This window comes from Artibeus jamaicensis, unplaced genomic scaffold, assembly GCF_021234435.1.
Source record: "Artibeus jamaicensis isolate MK-2021 breed Jamaican fruit bat unplaced genomic scaffold, CSHL_Jam_final contig_470, whole genome shotgun sequence".
Lineage (NCBI taxonomy): Eukaryota > Metazoa > Chordata > Mammalia > Chiroptera > Phyllostomidae > Artibeus > Artibeus jamaicensis.
In genome coordinates, this window is record NW_026521849.1 from 1,380,761 (window position 1) to 1,395,728 (window position 14,968).

At 50.7% G+C, this 14,968-nt stretch overlaps 3 protein-coding genes across 10 annotated transcripts; 1 reads left to right on the forward strand and 2 right to left on the reverse strand.

Annotated features, from left to right (window-relative positions):
- Positions 1 to 281: 281 nt before the first annotated feature.
- Positions 282 to 7,642, reverse strand: NFKBID (NFKB inhibitor delta). The gene is made up of 12 exons (XM_037138443.2): positions 6,661 to 7,642; positions 6,243 to 6,343; positions 5,983 to 6,043; positions 5,349 to 5,566; positions 4,889 to 5,079; positions 4,697 to 4,802; positions 4,432 to 4,578; positions 4,274 to 4,325; positions 4,030 to 4,178; positions 2,044 to 2,160; positions 1,587 to 1,751; positions 282 to 931 (listed from the first exon to the last, which is right to left on the reverse strand). The coding sequence occupies exons 3-12, from the start codon at positions 6,008 to 6,010 to the stop codon at positions 878 to 880; spliced, it is 1,227 nt and encodes a 408-aa protein (XP_036994338.1). The 5' UTR covers positions 6,011 to 6,043; positions 6,243 to 6,343; positions 6,661 to 7,642; the 3' UTR covers positions 282 to 877.
- Positions 7,643 to 7,825: 183 nt separating this feature from the next.
- On the forward strand, positions 7,826 to 11,457 carry HCST (hematopoietic cell signal transducer). 5 transcript variants are annotated; one of them, XM_037138446.2, is made up of 6 exons: positions 7,826 to 7,938; positions 9,264 to 9,434; positions 9,967 to 10,061; positions 10,461 to 10,523; positions 10,941 to 11,072; positions 11,311 to 11,457. In XM_037138446.2, exons 2-6 carry the CDS (start codon positions 9,409 to 9,411, stop codon positions 11,346 to 11,348), a joined length of 354 nt encoding a protein of 117 aa, XP_036994341.1. In that variant the 5' UTR covers positions 7,826 to 7,938; positions 9,264 to 9,408; the 3' UTR covers positions 11,349 to 11,457. The 5 variants fall into 5 exon arrangements, with proteins under 5 accessions (XP_036994341.1, XP_036994339.1, XP_036994342.1 ...); XM_037138444.2 differs by having other exon boundaries at positions 7,835 to 7,938; positions 11,308 to 11,457; XM_037138447.2 differs by having other exon boundaries at positions 7,839 to 7,938; positions 10,461 to 10,484; positions 11,308 to 11,457.
- Positions 11,458 to 11,598: 141 nt separating this feature from the next.
- TYROBP (transmembrane immune signaling adaptor TYROBP) lies at positions 11,599 to 14,391 on the reverse strand. 4 transcript variants are annotated; one of them, XM_037138449.2, is made up of 5 exons: positions 14,253 to 14,384; positions 13,793 to 13,819; positions 13,507 to 13,641; positions 13,283 to 13,326; positions 11,599 to 11,831 (listed from the first exon to the last, which is right to left on the reverse strand). In XM_037138449.2, exons 1-5 carry the CDS (start codon positions 14,311 to 14,313, stop codon positions 11,766 to 11,768), a joined length of 333 nt encoding a protein of 110 aa, XP_036994344.1. In that variant the 5' UTR covers positions 14,314 to 14,384; the 3' UTR covers positions 11,599 to 11,765. The 4 variants fall into 4 exon arrangements, with proteins under 4 accessions (XP_036994344.1, XP_036994343.1, XP_036994346.1 ...); XM_037138448.2 differs by having other exon boundaries at positions 13,283 to 13,329; positions 14,253 to 14,381; XM_037138451.2 differs by lacking the exon at positions 13,793 to 13,819 and having other exon boundaries at positions 14,253 to 14,391.
- Between the last annotated feature and the right edge of the window lie 577 nt (positions 14,392 to 14,968).

The following is a 14,968-nucleotide window of genomic DNA, read 5'->3' on the forward strand; positions in this document are numbered from 1 at the left end:
TCATCTACCAGGGATGTCCATCCTGTGACCCATGCCCACATGCAGCCCAAGATGGCTGTGAATGCAGCCCAACACAAAATCATAAGTTTACTTAAAACATTACAAGATTTTTTTTGTGTGTGGTTACGTGTCACAATGTATTTAATGTGTGGGCCAAGACAACTCTCCCTCCAGTGTGGCCCAGGGATGCCAAAATGTTGAACACCCCTGATCACTACTCCCCAGCAAGGCACTGCAGCCACTCCCCAACACCAATGCCTCCAGAGATTAGACAATAACAGTTCTAGTCCAAATTGAGTTTAATAGGGAGTTTCAGGGAGGGATTCACTGGATGTAGAGGTCTGGGACTGGGGCCTGGCCAACTTTTGAATTAGAAAACAATGGGACCTAGGGGACTCTGATCCAGGAGAGTCCTCCCAAATCTCAGAGTTAAGGACCTGAAGAGGTTGGGGGTTCATCTTAACAGCTCTGCTAGGATGGTACTGGGGGCTGTTTCGAGATGCCTCAAATACCATGTAGGAGAATTACATCTCAGGTTCCAGGTATGAAAAGCTAAGTTAGGAAAGGGGGATTCTAAAAGATCCCAGTGGGGAAAGGGTTAGGGTCCAGGATGTTTCATAGAAACAATCAAGGGGCCTCGATTTCACAGAAATCATCAAGGGGGCTCCTTGTGGGTGGGGGAGGGATAGCACACCACCCCAAATGTTGGGGACTGTTTACCACCCCACCCCCAGCAGCCACTTTGGGGTTTTAATGTAAGACCTCCAATGGCAGGACATTCCACATACATTATCATGGATTTGCAACATTAGCATACGCTGGCTGTCCCACAGGACGGTGGGGACTGGAAAATCAGTCCAGGTTCTGGGTTTGAGTCCTAAGAGGACAGGCCTGGGGGTGCCATGCGGCTCCTCTTCAATAGCTGCCGGAGCTGTGAACAAGACAAGGCAGGAGATGTTTCAGAGGTTGCAAGAAGAGGTGGCAGGGGCACAGCTGGTGAACTTGGGGGTTAAAGAACAAAAGTGGAGTAGGGTCAATTGGGTTTGAAGATCAGAGATTCAGAGTCAAGATTTGGAGTTGAAGGTAAAGGTCTGGGTTCACACATTGAGAAAAGGCTCAGGAGCCAGAACTGGGGGTGAAGAGAAAGCTGTTGCTGGTTGGGTTTTCCCACCTTTGGTTTCCCACTAAGAACTCCCTGAGAGTTAAAGGGTAGAGACATAGAGTCAGAGGTCCATCCCATTTGGGGGTCAGGGGTCCCACTTTGAGGTCAGGACTCAGGGTTAGGGACAAGGAATTAAAGGTCGTATCTGGAGATTAAAGTCATCCTTGAGGTCAGAATTCAGGATTGGAAGTAGAGATCATACTTTGAGGTCAGGGTTGAAGTAGAGGTCAGGAGGAATTACCATTACAGGGTAAGAGATCAAATACTGAGGTAAGAGGTCACATTTTTAAGTCAGGGTTGGATAAGGATCAAGGTTACCTTCTGAGATTACAAGTAACCCTCTAAGGTCAGAAATGTATAGGGTTAGCAGTTCACCCTGTTAGGTCAGAGGCCACACAGCAATCAGGGTGGGATAAGTGCTCACCCCCTCAGGGTCCGGCCCAGACCGAAGCAGATGGACAGGCTGCTCATTCTCCAGGTTTCGAAGTGTTGGATCTGCCCCAGCTGCCAGCAGGCTCCGCACTATGGCCTCCTGGGGTGGGCCGGGGGGCAGGGCAGCTGCCATGTGGAGCGCTGTGTTCCCATGGGCCTGGAGACAGTAAGGGGGGGACTGATGACTCAGATTCAGCTGGCCTGGGCCTCAACATCACACTTCATGTTCTGCCACATCCATGGCACATATTTCTCCCTCCACAATGATACTCCAAATACCACTGTCTATGTCATACACATCCCATCCATTTATGTCCACGTCCTGTGCAGTCCCCATCCAGGTCCCATCCAATGATCTCTCTGCAGTCACAGTCTACAGGACTCTCAACATCCCACTGCCCTCTATGCCAGATCTCTCACAATCTGCACATTCCAGCCTAGGTCCCCACCTTCATGTTGACAAAGGCTCTCAGGTCTCCCTGTGGCAGCTCCAGCAGCAGCTGAACTAAGGCGGGGTTGGCAGCCTGCACAGCCAAATGCAGAACTGTCTTGTTGCTCTTGATCTCCTGTGGGGAGGGGAAGAGCAGAAGTCAGGGGAGTCCTCACATTCAGGCCCCCTCCCACAGAGCCCAAGAGCCTTTAGAAACCCTGCCTCTCCTCTGTAAGCACCCAGGGATGCCTTATACAGTTGTATAGGTTGTGCACTATACAAAAATGTTTAAGGGGGTTCCATTTGCATCATACAAACCACAGAACTTCACATTTACTAAGATAATTTTCCAGCCCAAGTGTCTGAGAAAAAGGCTCCTTTCCTAATCTTCCAAAGGTACTCTCTGGACTAGGAGTTGGCCTGGCCACCCCACATTCTATTAAGTACAAACGTACTCACATCCTACATGGACTGTACTTTATTTACAAAGATAAGAATTGAGCAACATTAATCAATAGACTAAACTAAGCCTATATCCATTTCCGCATTAAGCTGTTCTCTTCATACTTTGGAGCGAATAAAGCCATTTTCCACAATGAAACTTTAGTATGAGCCTTGAAGAGTTTGTAATGATAACAAACATTAAAAATGTTAGGTAGCCCTGGCTGGCATGATTCAATGGATTGAGTGCTGGCCTGCAAAGCAAAGTCGTCAGTTTGATTCCCGGGCGGAACACATGCCTGGGTTGTAGGCCAGGTCCCCGGTCAGGGGTGTACAAGAGGCAACTACATATTGATGTTTCTCTCCCTCTCTTTCTCTCTCCCTTCTTCTCTCTCTATAAACAAACAAACAAACAAAAAAATAAATATTTTTAAAAGATGTTATGTGTTTATACAAGGCAAAATAACCTTGTTGGCTCACCAAATAAATTATGAAAACAGAGATGGAGGGTGAGGCTCTAAATTAAGAGTACCTTAAGACATATCATTGCAATATGTGGGCTTTATTTGGATCCTCCAGGGTTGTTTTTTTTTTTAATGAAAAAAATAAATGTATGTCACTTGAGAGCCAAACAAAATTAGAACACAGCCAGGATATTTGACATTATAAAATTGTTAATTATTTTTAAGGTGGATATTGGGGTTAAAAGTTCTTACCTTTTAAAGACAAACAAATATTTTTGAATAAAATTATATGCTTAGATTTGCTTAAAAATACTACAGCTAGCTAGAGGAACAGATGAGATAGGACTGGGTATGAATTGCTGGTTATTGATATTTGTTTAGTACATGAAGTTTATTATACTATTTTATTTTTTCTTTTTAATATTTATATATTGATTTGAGAGAGAGAGAGAGAGAGACATCCATCTGTTGTTCTACTTTATTAATGCAGTCATTGGTATCTGACTGTGATTCTTGTATGTGCCCCAACCGGGGTTTGAACCCATAACCTTGGTTTATCAGGACAACATTCCAACCAACTGAGGTAGCTACCCAGCCAGGGCCATCATACTATTTTCTGTACTTTATCTGTATCAAAATTCTTTAAAAAACAAACAAATAAAAAAGTGGTTTTTAATTCCCTTGGCTAGCCTGTGAAAGAGGGGAAAGAGGATAATGCTGAATAATTGTTAAAAGCTCAGTTCTGGGACCAGACTAACTGGTTTCTAATCCTTTCTCTGACATTCATAAGCTGTAAGATTTTTGACACCTTGTGCTTCTGTTTCCATATCAGTAAAGTAGAAAAACAATAGCATAGGCATCATAGGATGTTTGTGAGAATTGAATAAGTTAATCTATGAAACTTAGCTATTGATGTATAATAAGTGCTTGATAAACATAAACTGAGATCAGTAATATTATTTCCAGTTGACAACTGGGGCACAGAGAAGTGATATAATGTGCTCCAGGATACATAGCTGGAAAGATGCAAAGTAAATATTTGTGCAATGTCCCCATCCCACAAGCCCTCCTTGGGGCTGGCTGCCCACAGCCCACCTCACCTGACTGGTGTGATCGGCACCCATGTGCAGCAACATCTGGACACAAGACAGCCTGTCTCGGGCCTGAGTATTTAGCACCCGGGGACACAGGTCGGGTGGGAGCATAGCAACATTGAGGGCCAGGATGGCTGTGTGGAGAGGGGTGAGGCCTACAGAATGGAGACAGTGAGCATTCTGCATCTGGAATCCACCCACCCTGCCCTGTCGCACCTGCCACATTGGCCCTATCCATAATCCAACTTACCCTCAAAGTCTCTGGCTTCTAGGTCAACCTGGACCCCTGAGTTAATCACAGCCTGGAAGGAAAAGAAGGCACAGTGGTCATTGAGGGTCCTCCCAGGACTCCTAGTCCTGGAAGCCAGGATCTGGGCAATCAGTGTACCCCACCTACCACAGCCATACCGAGAGGACCCCTGGAAGCCCATAGGCAGCAGCCACGTGCAAGACAGAACGTCCCTGATGGTCAGTAGCATTGGGCTCTGCTCCTAGGTTCAGTAGATCCTCCACAATCAGAGGCTGGTTAGCAGCAGCAGCCACCAGGAGAGGAGTCTACAGATGACAAGAAAAGTCAGTCTGAGCCCCCAGCCCACTCCCCTCTGAAAATCAGGAACCCAGACCCTCAAGCCCTCTGCCCTAAGATTCAGGAGTCCAGGCCCCTGGTCCTCACCTTGCCCTTATGCTCACGAATGTCCAGACGTCTGTACATTTGGAGCACCTCAGCCGCAGCGTATGCTGCCCAGCGCAGCCCCCGAGCTGCCAACAGGTGCAGGAGCCTGAGGACAGGTTGGGGTGGCAGTGAGTACAGCCCTCCTTCCCCCCAGACAGGCCAGGAACCCAGACTCCATTCCTCTATACTCACGTGTCTCCCTCCTCATCCTGGGCCAGCAGCTGCTGTGGCCCCAAGGCCAGCATATGAGCACGGGCAGTGTCCAGTGATGGTCCGGTGACCACAGGGGGCAACTGTGGGGGTCCTGAGGAGAGTCCAGAACCTTTCCAGGATCCCACCTGTGGCAGGGAAGGTTCTGCATAAAGCTGGGAATCCAGGGGTTCCTGAAGAGTGCAGGTGATGGGGAGAGTCAGTCAGCTGACGATTCCCTCTTTCCAACCCAACCCCACCACACACACAAGTTACACATAAAAAGTGCCCGGTAGAGTAGCTGCATGTCCCATCTGTGCCAAGTTAACTAGGACCTTTGGGCCTTAAATTTGCCCATGAGGAATGAGACCTTAACCCAGCCCCAGACCACTCAGAATGTCATGTAAAAGCAACTGGGAACGTTGGGGGCACTCCAGCACTCCATTCACACTCTGTATCTCACCTCCATTCCCAAGGGAAATGGATATGGCTGCCCTGGGTCCAACGGTGGGCAAAAATCAGGAGTCAGGAAACCTTCAGCAGCAGAAGCAGGATAAGAGTACGGGCTGTCTGTGTAGGCAGCATGTGTATTGGGGCTCCAATCTGGAAAGCCTGTCACTGGGGCCAGGCCACCAAGTCCAGAACCCACAGCCTCCTGGTATGCCGGAAAGTGAGTATGGCCTGCATGTGAGAGGAAGAGCAGGGGCAGGTCTGTTTACCAGAGTTAGGTAAGCCAGGGCCAAGGCTGAAGGACCTGTGTGAGGACCTGCAGATTCCCAAGGTACTGAAAGCTAGTACTTCTGGGACCTAGAACCCTTGGACACCAAGGGAATGGAAGTCCTAGGATGCTGAAGGGTTGAGGGCCTAGACTCCCAGAGCACCAAAAGGCTGGGAGCCTGGGCCCCTGGGACACCAAAGGACTATGTGCACAGACTACTGCACTGCAGAGAACCTCTGGTAGATCAGACTTCCACCGGGTCCCAGCAAGAATCAGAGCCTGACTCCCAATTTTCCCAAAGTTCTAAGAGTTGGGTTGTGGGTCCTTGAGAGAAGCTGGGCTGGGAGCTAAAGAAATCAAAATGAGTTTCCAGACTTACCAACCTCACCCTTGTTCACAGATGGCATCAGGGGCTGGGCCAGTGGAGGTAGGAACTGTCCCTGTAGAGACATATGCAAAAAGGAACATGGTTGAATTTATCTGGAGATTCCTCAGCATCCATTCCCCATCCATAGGGCATCTAAGTCAGGACTGTATCTCTCATCAGCCCTGAGGACCCAGCAAGCCAGCAAGTCCCTGCCCAACAGGACATAGCCTCCTGAGAATTGTAGCGGACAAGGAGGGCTTCATGGGTCTCACCGGTGCCCCACCAGCGTCTGGCTGCTGTTGGCGGCGCCTCTGTTCTTCCAGGAGCTTTTTCACCGTCTGTGACGGGCAGTGGCTGCGCTCATTCCGGCTCACTGTTAGGTGGAAGTAGGGGGAGAGGGGGAACAGAAGTAATCAGGACCCAAGTCGTGGGGGGAGGATTTGGGCACCCTCCTGCGCTCCTCACCCTCCCTCGTGGAAAAACTGGCACATTGATGCCGCCTGAGAACTCCAAAACGAATCTAAGATTTCGAATGTGGTGCCTGCCCGCCTCCGCTATTTCCTTCCTTTTGCTCCGCACTTTCCCCTCTGACCCAACTTTCCACCAGCATCATGGAAACTGAGGACTGGGGAGGAAGGTGCCCCTCTGTGAGCCCCCACCCCCACCCCCGACTTCCGTGAAAAATCCCACCTCCAGATCTCCCAGTCCTGAGGCCTCAGGTGTTGTCTAGTATCAGATCCTGGACACGCACCTCCAGGCTCCCAACATCTTTCTGCCCAAGACGCTGCCCCGCAGTATCCCCTGCCCCTCTCCTGGGAGAACCAAGAGTCTAACTCCCTGGAGCTCCTCCGAGATCCAGAGGTTCAGACCTCATGCCCACTTTCAGACCTAGGAGTCCAAGCCCCATCCCGCAGGAGTCTGGACCTTCAGCATCCTCCTCCCTACGACCTGGAAGTCCCAGTTCCCAGACGCCTCTTCCACACAACGGAGAGGGGTCCGTACACTCAACCTTCACCCTCCAGAGTTCCGGGGGAGGAAGGGTTAAGGGAGGAGGGAGACGCGGAAACGGCCCCGAAGCTACGCGCTGATGTCACGACGCTCCCGCAAGGGAATCTTCCATTTCCCTCTTCCTCTCTCAGTCCCGCCCCAGGGGTCCGGTTTACAGGCGCGGCGTGCGGCCAGGCGTAGCTCGCGCGGAATCCCCGCACGTGGGGAATTCCAGCTCGGTCCCGGAACCTGGGACGGGTGGCGACTTGGCAAGTCCCGGAGGGGTGGGGGGCAGAATCACGGCCGACGTGGGCCCTGCAGCCAGGCGCTGGATCTTCCCACTGAGACCTGTGACTAATTTTAAACAACCAGGCCCCAAGGACTCAATCCTGCGGGGATTTCTAGGGAAAGGAATCCCGGCTGCCAGCCCCTTCCTCCCACAGGATCAGGAATCCGGGCCCAGCGCCCTTTCATCCCCAGGACCCGGATCCCAGTCCCCTTACCCCTAGGACCAAAGAACCCAGAATGGCAGCCGCTCCTTCATCGTGACCCCGGAATCCTGGCCCTTTCTCCTCTCCGAGCACTCGGCACCCTCAGTCTCAGAACCCAGAAGCTGATAATCCAGCTCTGTCCCTCAGGACTCCAAGAATCCGACTCCCAACCCCTCACTCTTCTGGGGCCGAGTGGGCCTCACCTCCAGTCCCTCCATTACCTCGGGGATTCCGTTGTGCAGACTGCGGGCCCCCAGGGCCCCGGCCTCGCCGCTGCGCCAGTCTCGCTGTTAACCCGCGGAGCCGCCGCCGGGTCCCCGATCTTGGGCCCTGCCAGCCGCGAGTTTTTAAACTTGGTCTGGCACCGCCCGTCAAGAATAGAGCCCCGCCCACAGCCCGGGAGTCCCCGAGTCGCGCTCTAACAAACTCAGGCTCTGAAGTCCGGGCTGACCTTGAGCGCCCAACTTGAGAGTGTTGGAAGAGAGAGATGGTAGGCTCCCTGGCTTTGGTCTGCGGAAAGAGAGCCTGGGATACTGGACTCCTGAAGGAGGAGAAGGGCACTGGGTACCTGGACTTAATGGGACTCTGTCCAGGGGGTGCTGGAGACCTCAACTCCTGGGCCCCGGGCTTGTGCCGGGGATGCGTGCAATATTAGAGGGTTGTGGGAGAAGAGGCCTGGGATCCAGACTTCCTGGTCTCCGGGGAGGAAAGGTCTGTAGGTAGGTAAGAGTAATAAAGGTCAACTCAAATTTCTCCCTTTTCCTCGCATCACCTTCTCCTTTTTCAGAAGTCAGTTCTCATTTAATTCACTCATCACTTAAAATAATGTATTACTGCAGGGAAAGCACTTTGCTAGATGCTGTGGTATAGTTGTGAACTAAGCTGTAAGGAATTCCCACCCTCGAGCTGACTGACATTCCAGGGAGAGGCTGTTCTCAGTTTCCCTCTTGGTTACTATCCACAGCACTGACAAGCGTTAATCCTATTTCTCCCCTGCTTCCAGGAATCCATGCTCTCCTGGTGGTTCTTCTCTCTCACTTGCTGTTCCTTCTCAGTTTCCCTGGCTGTTTCCTCCTCTTCACCCATTCTTGGGGTTGGGGGAGGGAGTGGTTCTCTATTTGTACTAACTTCCTTGGTGATCTCATCCACTCTCTGGCTTTAAATACCATCCATAGGCCATCAAACCCCAAATTTACATCTCCAGACCAGTCTTAACCCCTGAACTCAAAAAGGCAGCTGTGGTCATTCAACTTTTCCACAGGGAGATCTAGCAGGCATTTCCAACTCATTGTGCCCAAACCTCCAGCACTTCCCCTCCACCATCCCATCAAAGGATGCTCTGTCTTTTCAGTTGCTCAGTCAGAAATTTTGGTCATTCTGGATCCCTCTCTCCCATCCATACAAACCCTCATCTACCCCATCAACAACTTCTGTTGGCTCTACCTCCAAAATCTTTCCAGAATCTCCCCAATGCCCACACCCTGGTCCACCTGTCACCTCCCACCTGGACAATCATATCAACCTCCCTGGCCTTTGACCCTTCCCCTAGTTTGGCCCCAAAGGCAGACACAGGGACCCACCATCTTTCCCCCGGTATCCTACTGCCTCCCCCACCCCATCCCAACACACGCACACACACACAGGAAACAATTGGCATTGCTACTGAGACCAAATAGTAAGAAACTAGGAGAATTCCTTGGCAAGTGGAACAAGGAAACTGAGACAGATAGCTGAACAAGTAGGCCAAGCAATTTACAGCCAGATACAGGAGTTCACCTCCCTGGTGATAACATCTAGGCCTCTATTGTATTTCAGCTCCAGGCCCAGAAAAGCAGCAAAAGCATGTGGGCAGATGCCTGGACCAGCTCCGGCACTGACCAATTAGTAGAGACCAAGACCTAAAAAAGCACACCTGGAAAACTGATAAATATTCTGCTGAAACCCTCCCCTAAGACATACCATGAGATTCCTGCCTGCAAGAGAGAGGTAAAAGCCTTGAGACAAAGAACTGAGAGAGTGAGTTCTCCCTTTGTGGAGTAGACTGTGCCATTTCCATTTCCCTCTTCTTCCCCGACAGGCACAAGTCTCCTAAACTCTAAGGGGCCCTGAGACTTAAGGGAGCCATGGGCAGCAGCTCATCCCAGGCTAATCCCCTGGACCTGTCCTAAGGCCCACTTGTCTCTGATTTCCAAGTGAGCTAAGGCAGCCCAACTCAGGCTCTCCTATTGCTTGTTCTATGCTCAGCCCTTCCTTGTTTCACTGTCCCCAGCTTTAATAAATGTATCCTTGTAGTCACCTGGACTCGTGTTGTGAAATCTTTCCTACATGGAGTCAAGAACCCACACACTACAGGCTGACCCACTCAGGGCCAGGTCCCCTGTCTGGTAACTTTGTCCCCATAGGCAATGACAGGGATCCATCATCTCTTCTCCTCCCCCCACCCAGGAAGCAGTTGGCTTTACCACCAGCAGGGTGACATCCGCTTTTGCTACCACTCTATTGCCCCATTGTTCCTCAGAACCTGTCTGGACTACAGCCTTCGCCAGACCCCTTCCAGCCCCCAGCCCACCATGATCCCTCCAAGCAACATGGTGCTCCTGCTTTTACTCCCAGGTGAAGCCAGCAGTTACGGGAAGGGGGAGTGTCGGCCAGATTATTTGTGAAAGGGGTAACTTCCGAGGCATCTGAAGGGAGGGGTGATGAGAGTAGATCCTTCTCTCAGTGCCCCTTCCCTTCCCTTAACCCTTCCCGCTTCCCTTCCCTAAGATGCATTTGGCCTGGTTCTTTGGGGAGGGAAGCTGAGTTCTGGAGTGCTTGCCTGTTAATCTCCTTCCTCTTCTCACTGCTGCGTCTCTCTGCTTCTCATTTCCTGTCTCTCTCTGCTTCTCCAGGAGCTCCTCTTTCACATTTGATCTTTTGGAATGGAGCTTGCTTCTGAGGACATAACCTCACCCTGAACTTTATTTTGGGAACCACCTCTCCCCACTGATTACCTTCCCTCTCTTTCCACAGTGGCTGCTGCTCAGATAATCCCAGGTGAGAAATCAACACACCCACTTTACCATGCTTCTTCAGGTACTGTTTCCATCCCTAAAGTGGGCTTGCAGATTCTGAAATACCCCCAACTTTCCAGGTCACCATTTCACCTCTCATCCCCAAATCAGAGGGGTCTGGAGCCCTCTCCAGATCCATATCTCACTGCCCTCTTCACCTAGTTGAAGTCCCAGGGACTCGGCCAACACCTTCCCTCCCACCCCCCACCCACCCCCACCCCACCTCTCTTCAGGAGTACCCACTATGCCCAAAGCACAGCATATGTCTCACTATGCTGTGATACTCCCGACTCTCTGGATCTCCATCTCCCTTTTCATGCCGGCCGCAGGGAACCTGGGTCACCCCTCAGGGCCTTCCTCTACCCATATGACCAAAGCACAGTCCTGAAAGCCTGAAACCCCCCTTAACCATCTTCTTGTTTTGGCCCCCAACCTCCAGGTTCCTATTCCGGATGTGGGCCCCTCCCCGTGCCACTCCTTGTAGGCCTTGTGGCTGCTGATGCCATGGTATCTCTGCTAATCGTTGTGGTGGTGTTTATGTGTGCCAGCCCACGTGACAGGCCCACCCAAGGTGAGGGCAGAGACAGGGCAAGGCCTGGAGTGGGGGTGGTGTCCCTAGGGAAGAGGTTTCCCTGGAGGGCCCCACCTCCCCCTGGGGAAGCCCTGGAGGTGCTGCTGGGGAAACCCTGGGGGTGCTGCTAGGGGAACTCCTGAGGAAACCCCTGAGGCAGGGGGTCCCCAGGGAGGTGGAGATGTAGGTGGGTAGTGGGTGGTCAGGCCTGATGTTTTCTCTCCCCCACCCCCAGAAGATGGTAAAGTCTACATCAACATGCCTGGCAGGGGCTGACCCCCTGTAACTTCAACCTTTGACTTCTGACCCTTTTATTCTGGATTGTGTGTGATGGCACAGGAAACCCACTCCCCCATTTGGGTTGGAATAAAGCAATTGAAATACCTCTACTTCTAAATTTTCCTCGAAGAACCGAGGGTCCCCAAAGCTTCCTTCCTATTTAGTTATTTCTGGGTGCATGACCTACCCTCCCAGAAATCCACATATCCCCATCACCTCAGCCCAGGGATCTGGAATAACTCAACAGTGTTTTGTGCTCCATGTTTATTTGGGGGCAGGGGTGTGGGAAAGTGAGATATTTCAGAGAGAGCACTCTGTAGATCTGTATCTCGGTTGGACTAGGAACAGGGTACTGGGTAGGCATCAGGAATGACTGGATCCAGATATCAGGTTGTTGACTGCCATGGTTTGGGCTCATTTGTAATACTGCCTCTGTGTGTTGAGGTCACTGTAAACATCTGACCTCTGACCTTGGAGCTCCTAAAGGGATGGACAGAGTGGGGACCATCAGCGGAAGGGGTCCACCAAATAAACATAAAATACAATCCAACCTTCTCCCAGTGGCCTGCAAGTCCCCTGGTAGCTTCTTCAACCTTGCATCCATGTTAGACATCTAGATTTAAGTGCCTTCAAAGTCCTCTTTTCTCCTCTGCCTCATCATTATGCCCCAGCCTCAGGGCCTTTGCACATACTACTCTGCCTGGAACACCAGTCCCCTAAGTATTCTCATGAATGGTTCCTTCTCCCCCTTCAAGTCTTAGCTCATGTAACTTCCTCAGAAAGGCATTTCTTAATTTCCCCATCTGTGGTTTCTTCCCCCCACACCTCAGTCACTGTCACATCAGCCTGCTTTATTCCTTCATGATGCCTTTCCAAATGATCTTATTTGTTCATTTGCTTCAAGTCTGTCTCCCCAACTAGGACGTAAGCTCTGCTGCTGTGTCCTCAGTATCTTGTACACATAAGTGCTCAACAAATAAAGTGGAGCAATGCTTTACCCTAATATTTCACTGCCCACGGGAACTGGAAAGCCCCTTCAGTCCTCTGGACTCACAGAGCCAAACTAAAGATTCTTACACTTTACAAAGAAACTTTTTATCACAAACGAGGCAAAGCAAAGCTGGTTGCAGACAAGTAAAACAGATTTCACAGAGCAGGGCTTGTTGTTATAGAGGGGGGTGGGGTCTATGGCCCCAAAAGGCAGGTATCACAAAGAACCCCTGGGGGGACCCCTGAAATCATATGCCTATAGTCAGACTGGATGTTTATATATGCACCCTGGGGAGGGATCTATTTGGTTGCCATTAGATTCACAGAAGAGTTCATGACCCCCTAAAGGATTAAGAGTGATGTTGACAGAGAGGCAGGAGACAGAAAGATCCCTCTATCTGCATCGTGGTTCTTAAGGATTTCAAAGATATTTAAACCACTCCTAGATTATATGCACAATTTTCTATTTTTTGTGTGGATTTTTCAGAGGAGTCTCTAGCTTTCATCAGCTTTTCAAAAGGATGCAGGATCCCAATCCCCCCCCCCCCAAATTCTAGAACTACTCTCTTTAGAGTTACCAAACTAATATTGAATTATATCATCTGCACTGATGAGAGCTTCTCCCAGAAATCAGCCTGTCCTAGGTTGGGCTTTTCCAGAACAATTCAGAGACTGCCTTCTGGCTAAGGCCTGCGTTTGCCTTTGCAAACGCAAAATATCCCTATATTTCCTCTCCACATATTTTAAGCTGAGCATAAGATCATGATTAATCACCGAAATTAGTTTTGGACAGATGTCCCATTAGTCTTCAAGGGTGTGAGGAGCTTCAAGAAAGTGGTTTTAGAGTCTAGGTTCTAGAGGGACTTGGGGTAGAGCAGCATTTAGGACAGACACCCACAGGGCAGGATTGAGATGGAGGAAAAAGAAGCTAGTTTCCTCACCTGATAAGGTGACTCTGTCTCAGTGATGTGCTGTTTCTGGGTCACTGCTAGGGGTGGAGAGTGGCACAGGGTAAAGAGACAGACAAGGCGGTAAATTGAGATGATCTGGTTGATGTAAAATCAGCCCCTTCATCATCATCCCCACGGATGGTTGTGACTTGGGAGCTTATCCCTCCCCTCCAGGCAATCCCCAGAGGGCCCCATCCCCTTCCATCCCCACTCACCCTCCACAGCTCCTCGCCCTCGAGGGACCAGCCGGCCAAGAGAGTACACAGCCAAGGCAATGAGGAGGGTGAGCACCAGGTCCCCCAGCACAATACCAGCCAGCACACCAGGACTTACTCCTGAGCAGTTGCATTCTGGAAATGTATATGGCACAGATGTCAGGGGAGATCAGTAGGAGTTGGAAAATTGGGAGGAGGTGTCAGCAGGAGGAGAGTTGGAGAGATTTGGGAAGAAATGGGGAGGTTTTTTGGAAGTAGGGAAGGGGATTTCAGGGTCTAGGCCTACCGCTCTGGGCCTGGACAGGGATGAGACCTGAGGAGAGAAAAAGAAGGTAAATTGGGGTATGGGGCTGTGACTGGAGGATGGGCATGGTAATTTACCTAAAGGTAAATTTGGGCATGGAGGATGGAAGCTGGGAAGGTTGAATCTTGCTAGGGGGCCAGGGTGTAGAGCAACCTCTGGTAAGGCCTGTGGCCAACATAAAGTTCACCGGACTGTGTAACTTCTACATAGACTTGTCCTGTTACAACACTCTTAGACTCCCATTCCTTGTCCTCTGCTTCTACCAGAAGCCAAATATTGGAGTCTCAGGTTCTGGGAGAGACCCACAGGGTTTGGGGGGCTGGAGATCTGCTCCTATCCCAATCTTCCCCTTTGGTTCTCTCCTCCCACCCTGCTCCCTCCCTGCCTTGCCCCGAGCCAAGCCCAGGGACTCTGGAGGCAGCTATAGAAGCTCTCAACTCACCACCCACAGTCAGAAGAAGAGGCAGGAGCAGGAGCCTGTTGGAGGGTCCAAGGCCCCCCATGATGCAGGCGACACTGCTGGATATGATAGTCCAAGGGCCAGTGGGATGTGGCCAACCAAGCGAAGGAGGAAGTCTGAGGTGGGTGGTGGCAGGAGGGAGGAGGGGACAACCGGGAGGAGGGACAGAGACAGATAACACCAGAAAGAATCAAGCCCAGATACTCCAGGGGCAATGCTATAGCCCCCAATGGCTGGACATGAAGGCCAAAGGGTATATATATGAACTTGACCTCCATCCCCAATCAGGGGGTCACACATTGTAACAGGAAGATCAGTGGCTGGCTATGATTGAAGCCAGGTCTTCCTGGCTGAGCAACCTTAAGCAAGTCTGTCAACCTCTCTGGGCCTCAGTTTCCTCATCTGTAAAATGGGGAATAAAATAGTACCTGTTTTATAGAGAGTTGTGGGTCAAATAAATTAATGTTTCTAGAACAGCGGCTGATATCTGTCATCTTTTTGTAAGTGCTGGCTATAATTATTAGATAATCAGAACCTTGTGATGTTCATAGCATAGTAAAGAGAGCCATCAAGATATGGAAACTAGCCCTGGCTGGTGTAGCTCAGTGAATTGAGCGCGGGCCTGCGAACCAGAGTATCGCGGTTCGATTCCCAGTCAGGGCACATGCCTGGGTTGCAGGCCAGTTCCCAGCAGGGAA

Coding starts and splice junctions, on each gene's coding strand:
- NFKBID (XM_037138443.2), bottom strand. CDS start 6,010: ATGCCATCTGTGAACAAGGGTGAGGTTG. Junction 4,803..4,888: donor CAGGATGAGGAGGGAGACAC/GTGAGTATAGAG, acceptor ACCTGTCCTCAG/GCTCCTGCACCTGTTGGCAG. Junction 4,579..4,696: donor TTCGTGAGCATAAGGGCAAG/GTGAGGACCAGG, acceptor TGTCATCTGTAG/ACTCCTCTCCTGGTGGCTGC.
- HCST (XM_037138444.2), top strand. CDS start 9,409: ATGAGATTCCTGCCTGCAAGAGAGAG. Junction 9,435..9,966: donor TTCCTGCCTGCAAGAGAGAG/GTAAAAGCCTTG, acceptor ATTGTTCCTCAG/AACCTGTCTGGACTACAGCC. Junction 11,073..11,307: donor ACGTGACAGGCCCACCCAAG/GTGAGGGCAGAG, acceptor CCCCACCCCCAG/AAGATGGTAAAGTCTACATC.
- TYROBP (XM_037138448.2), bottom strand. CDS start 14,313: ATGGGGGGCCTTGGACCCTCCAACAGGCTCCTGCTCCTGCCTCTTCTT. Junction 13,820..14,252: donor TCTTCTTCTGACTGTGGGTG/GTGAGTTGAGAG, acceptor TTCTCTCCTCAG/GTCTCATCCCTGTCCAGGCC. Junction 13,330..13,506: donor AGGGCGAGGAGCTGTGGAGG/GTGAGTGGGGAT, acceptor CTCCACCCCTAG/CAGTGACCCAGAAACAGCAC.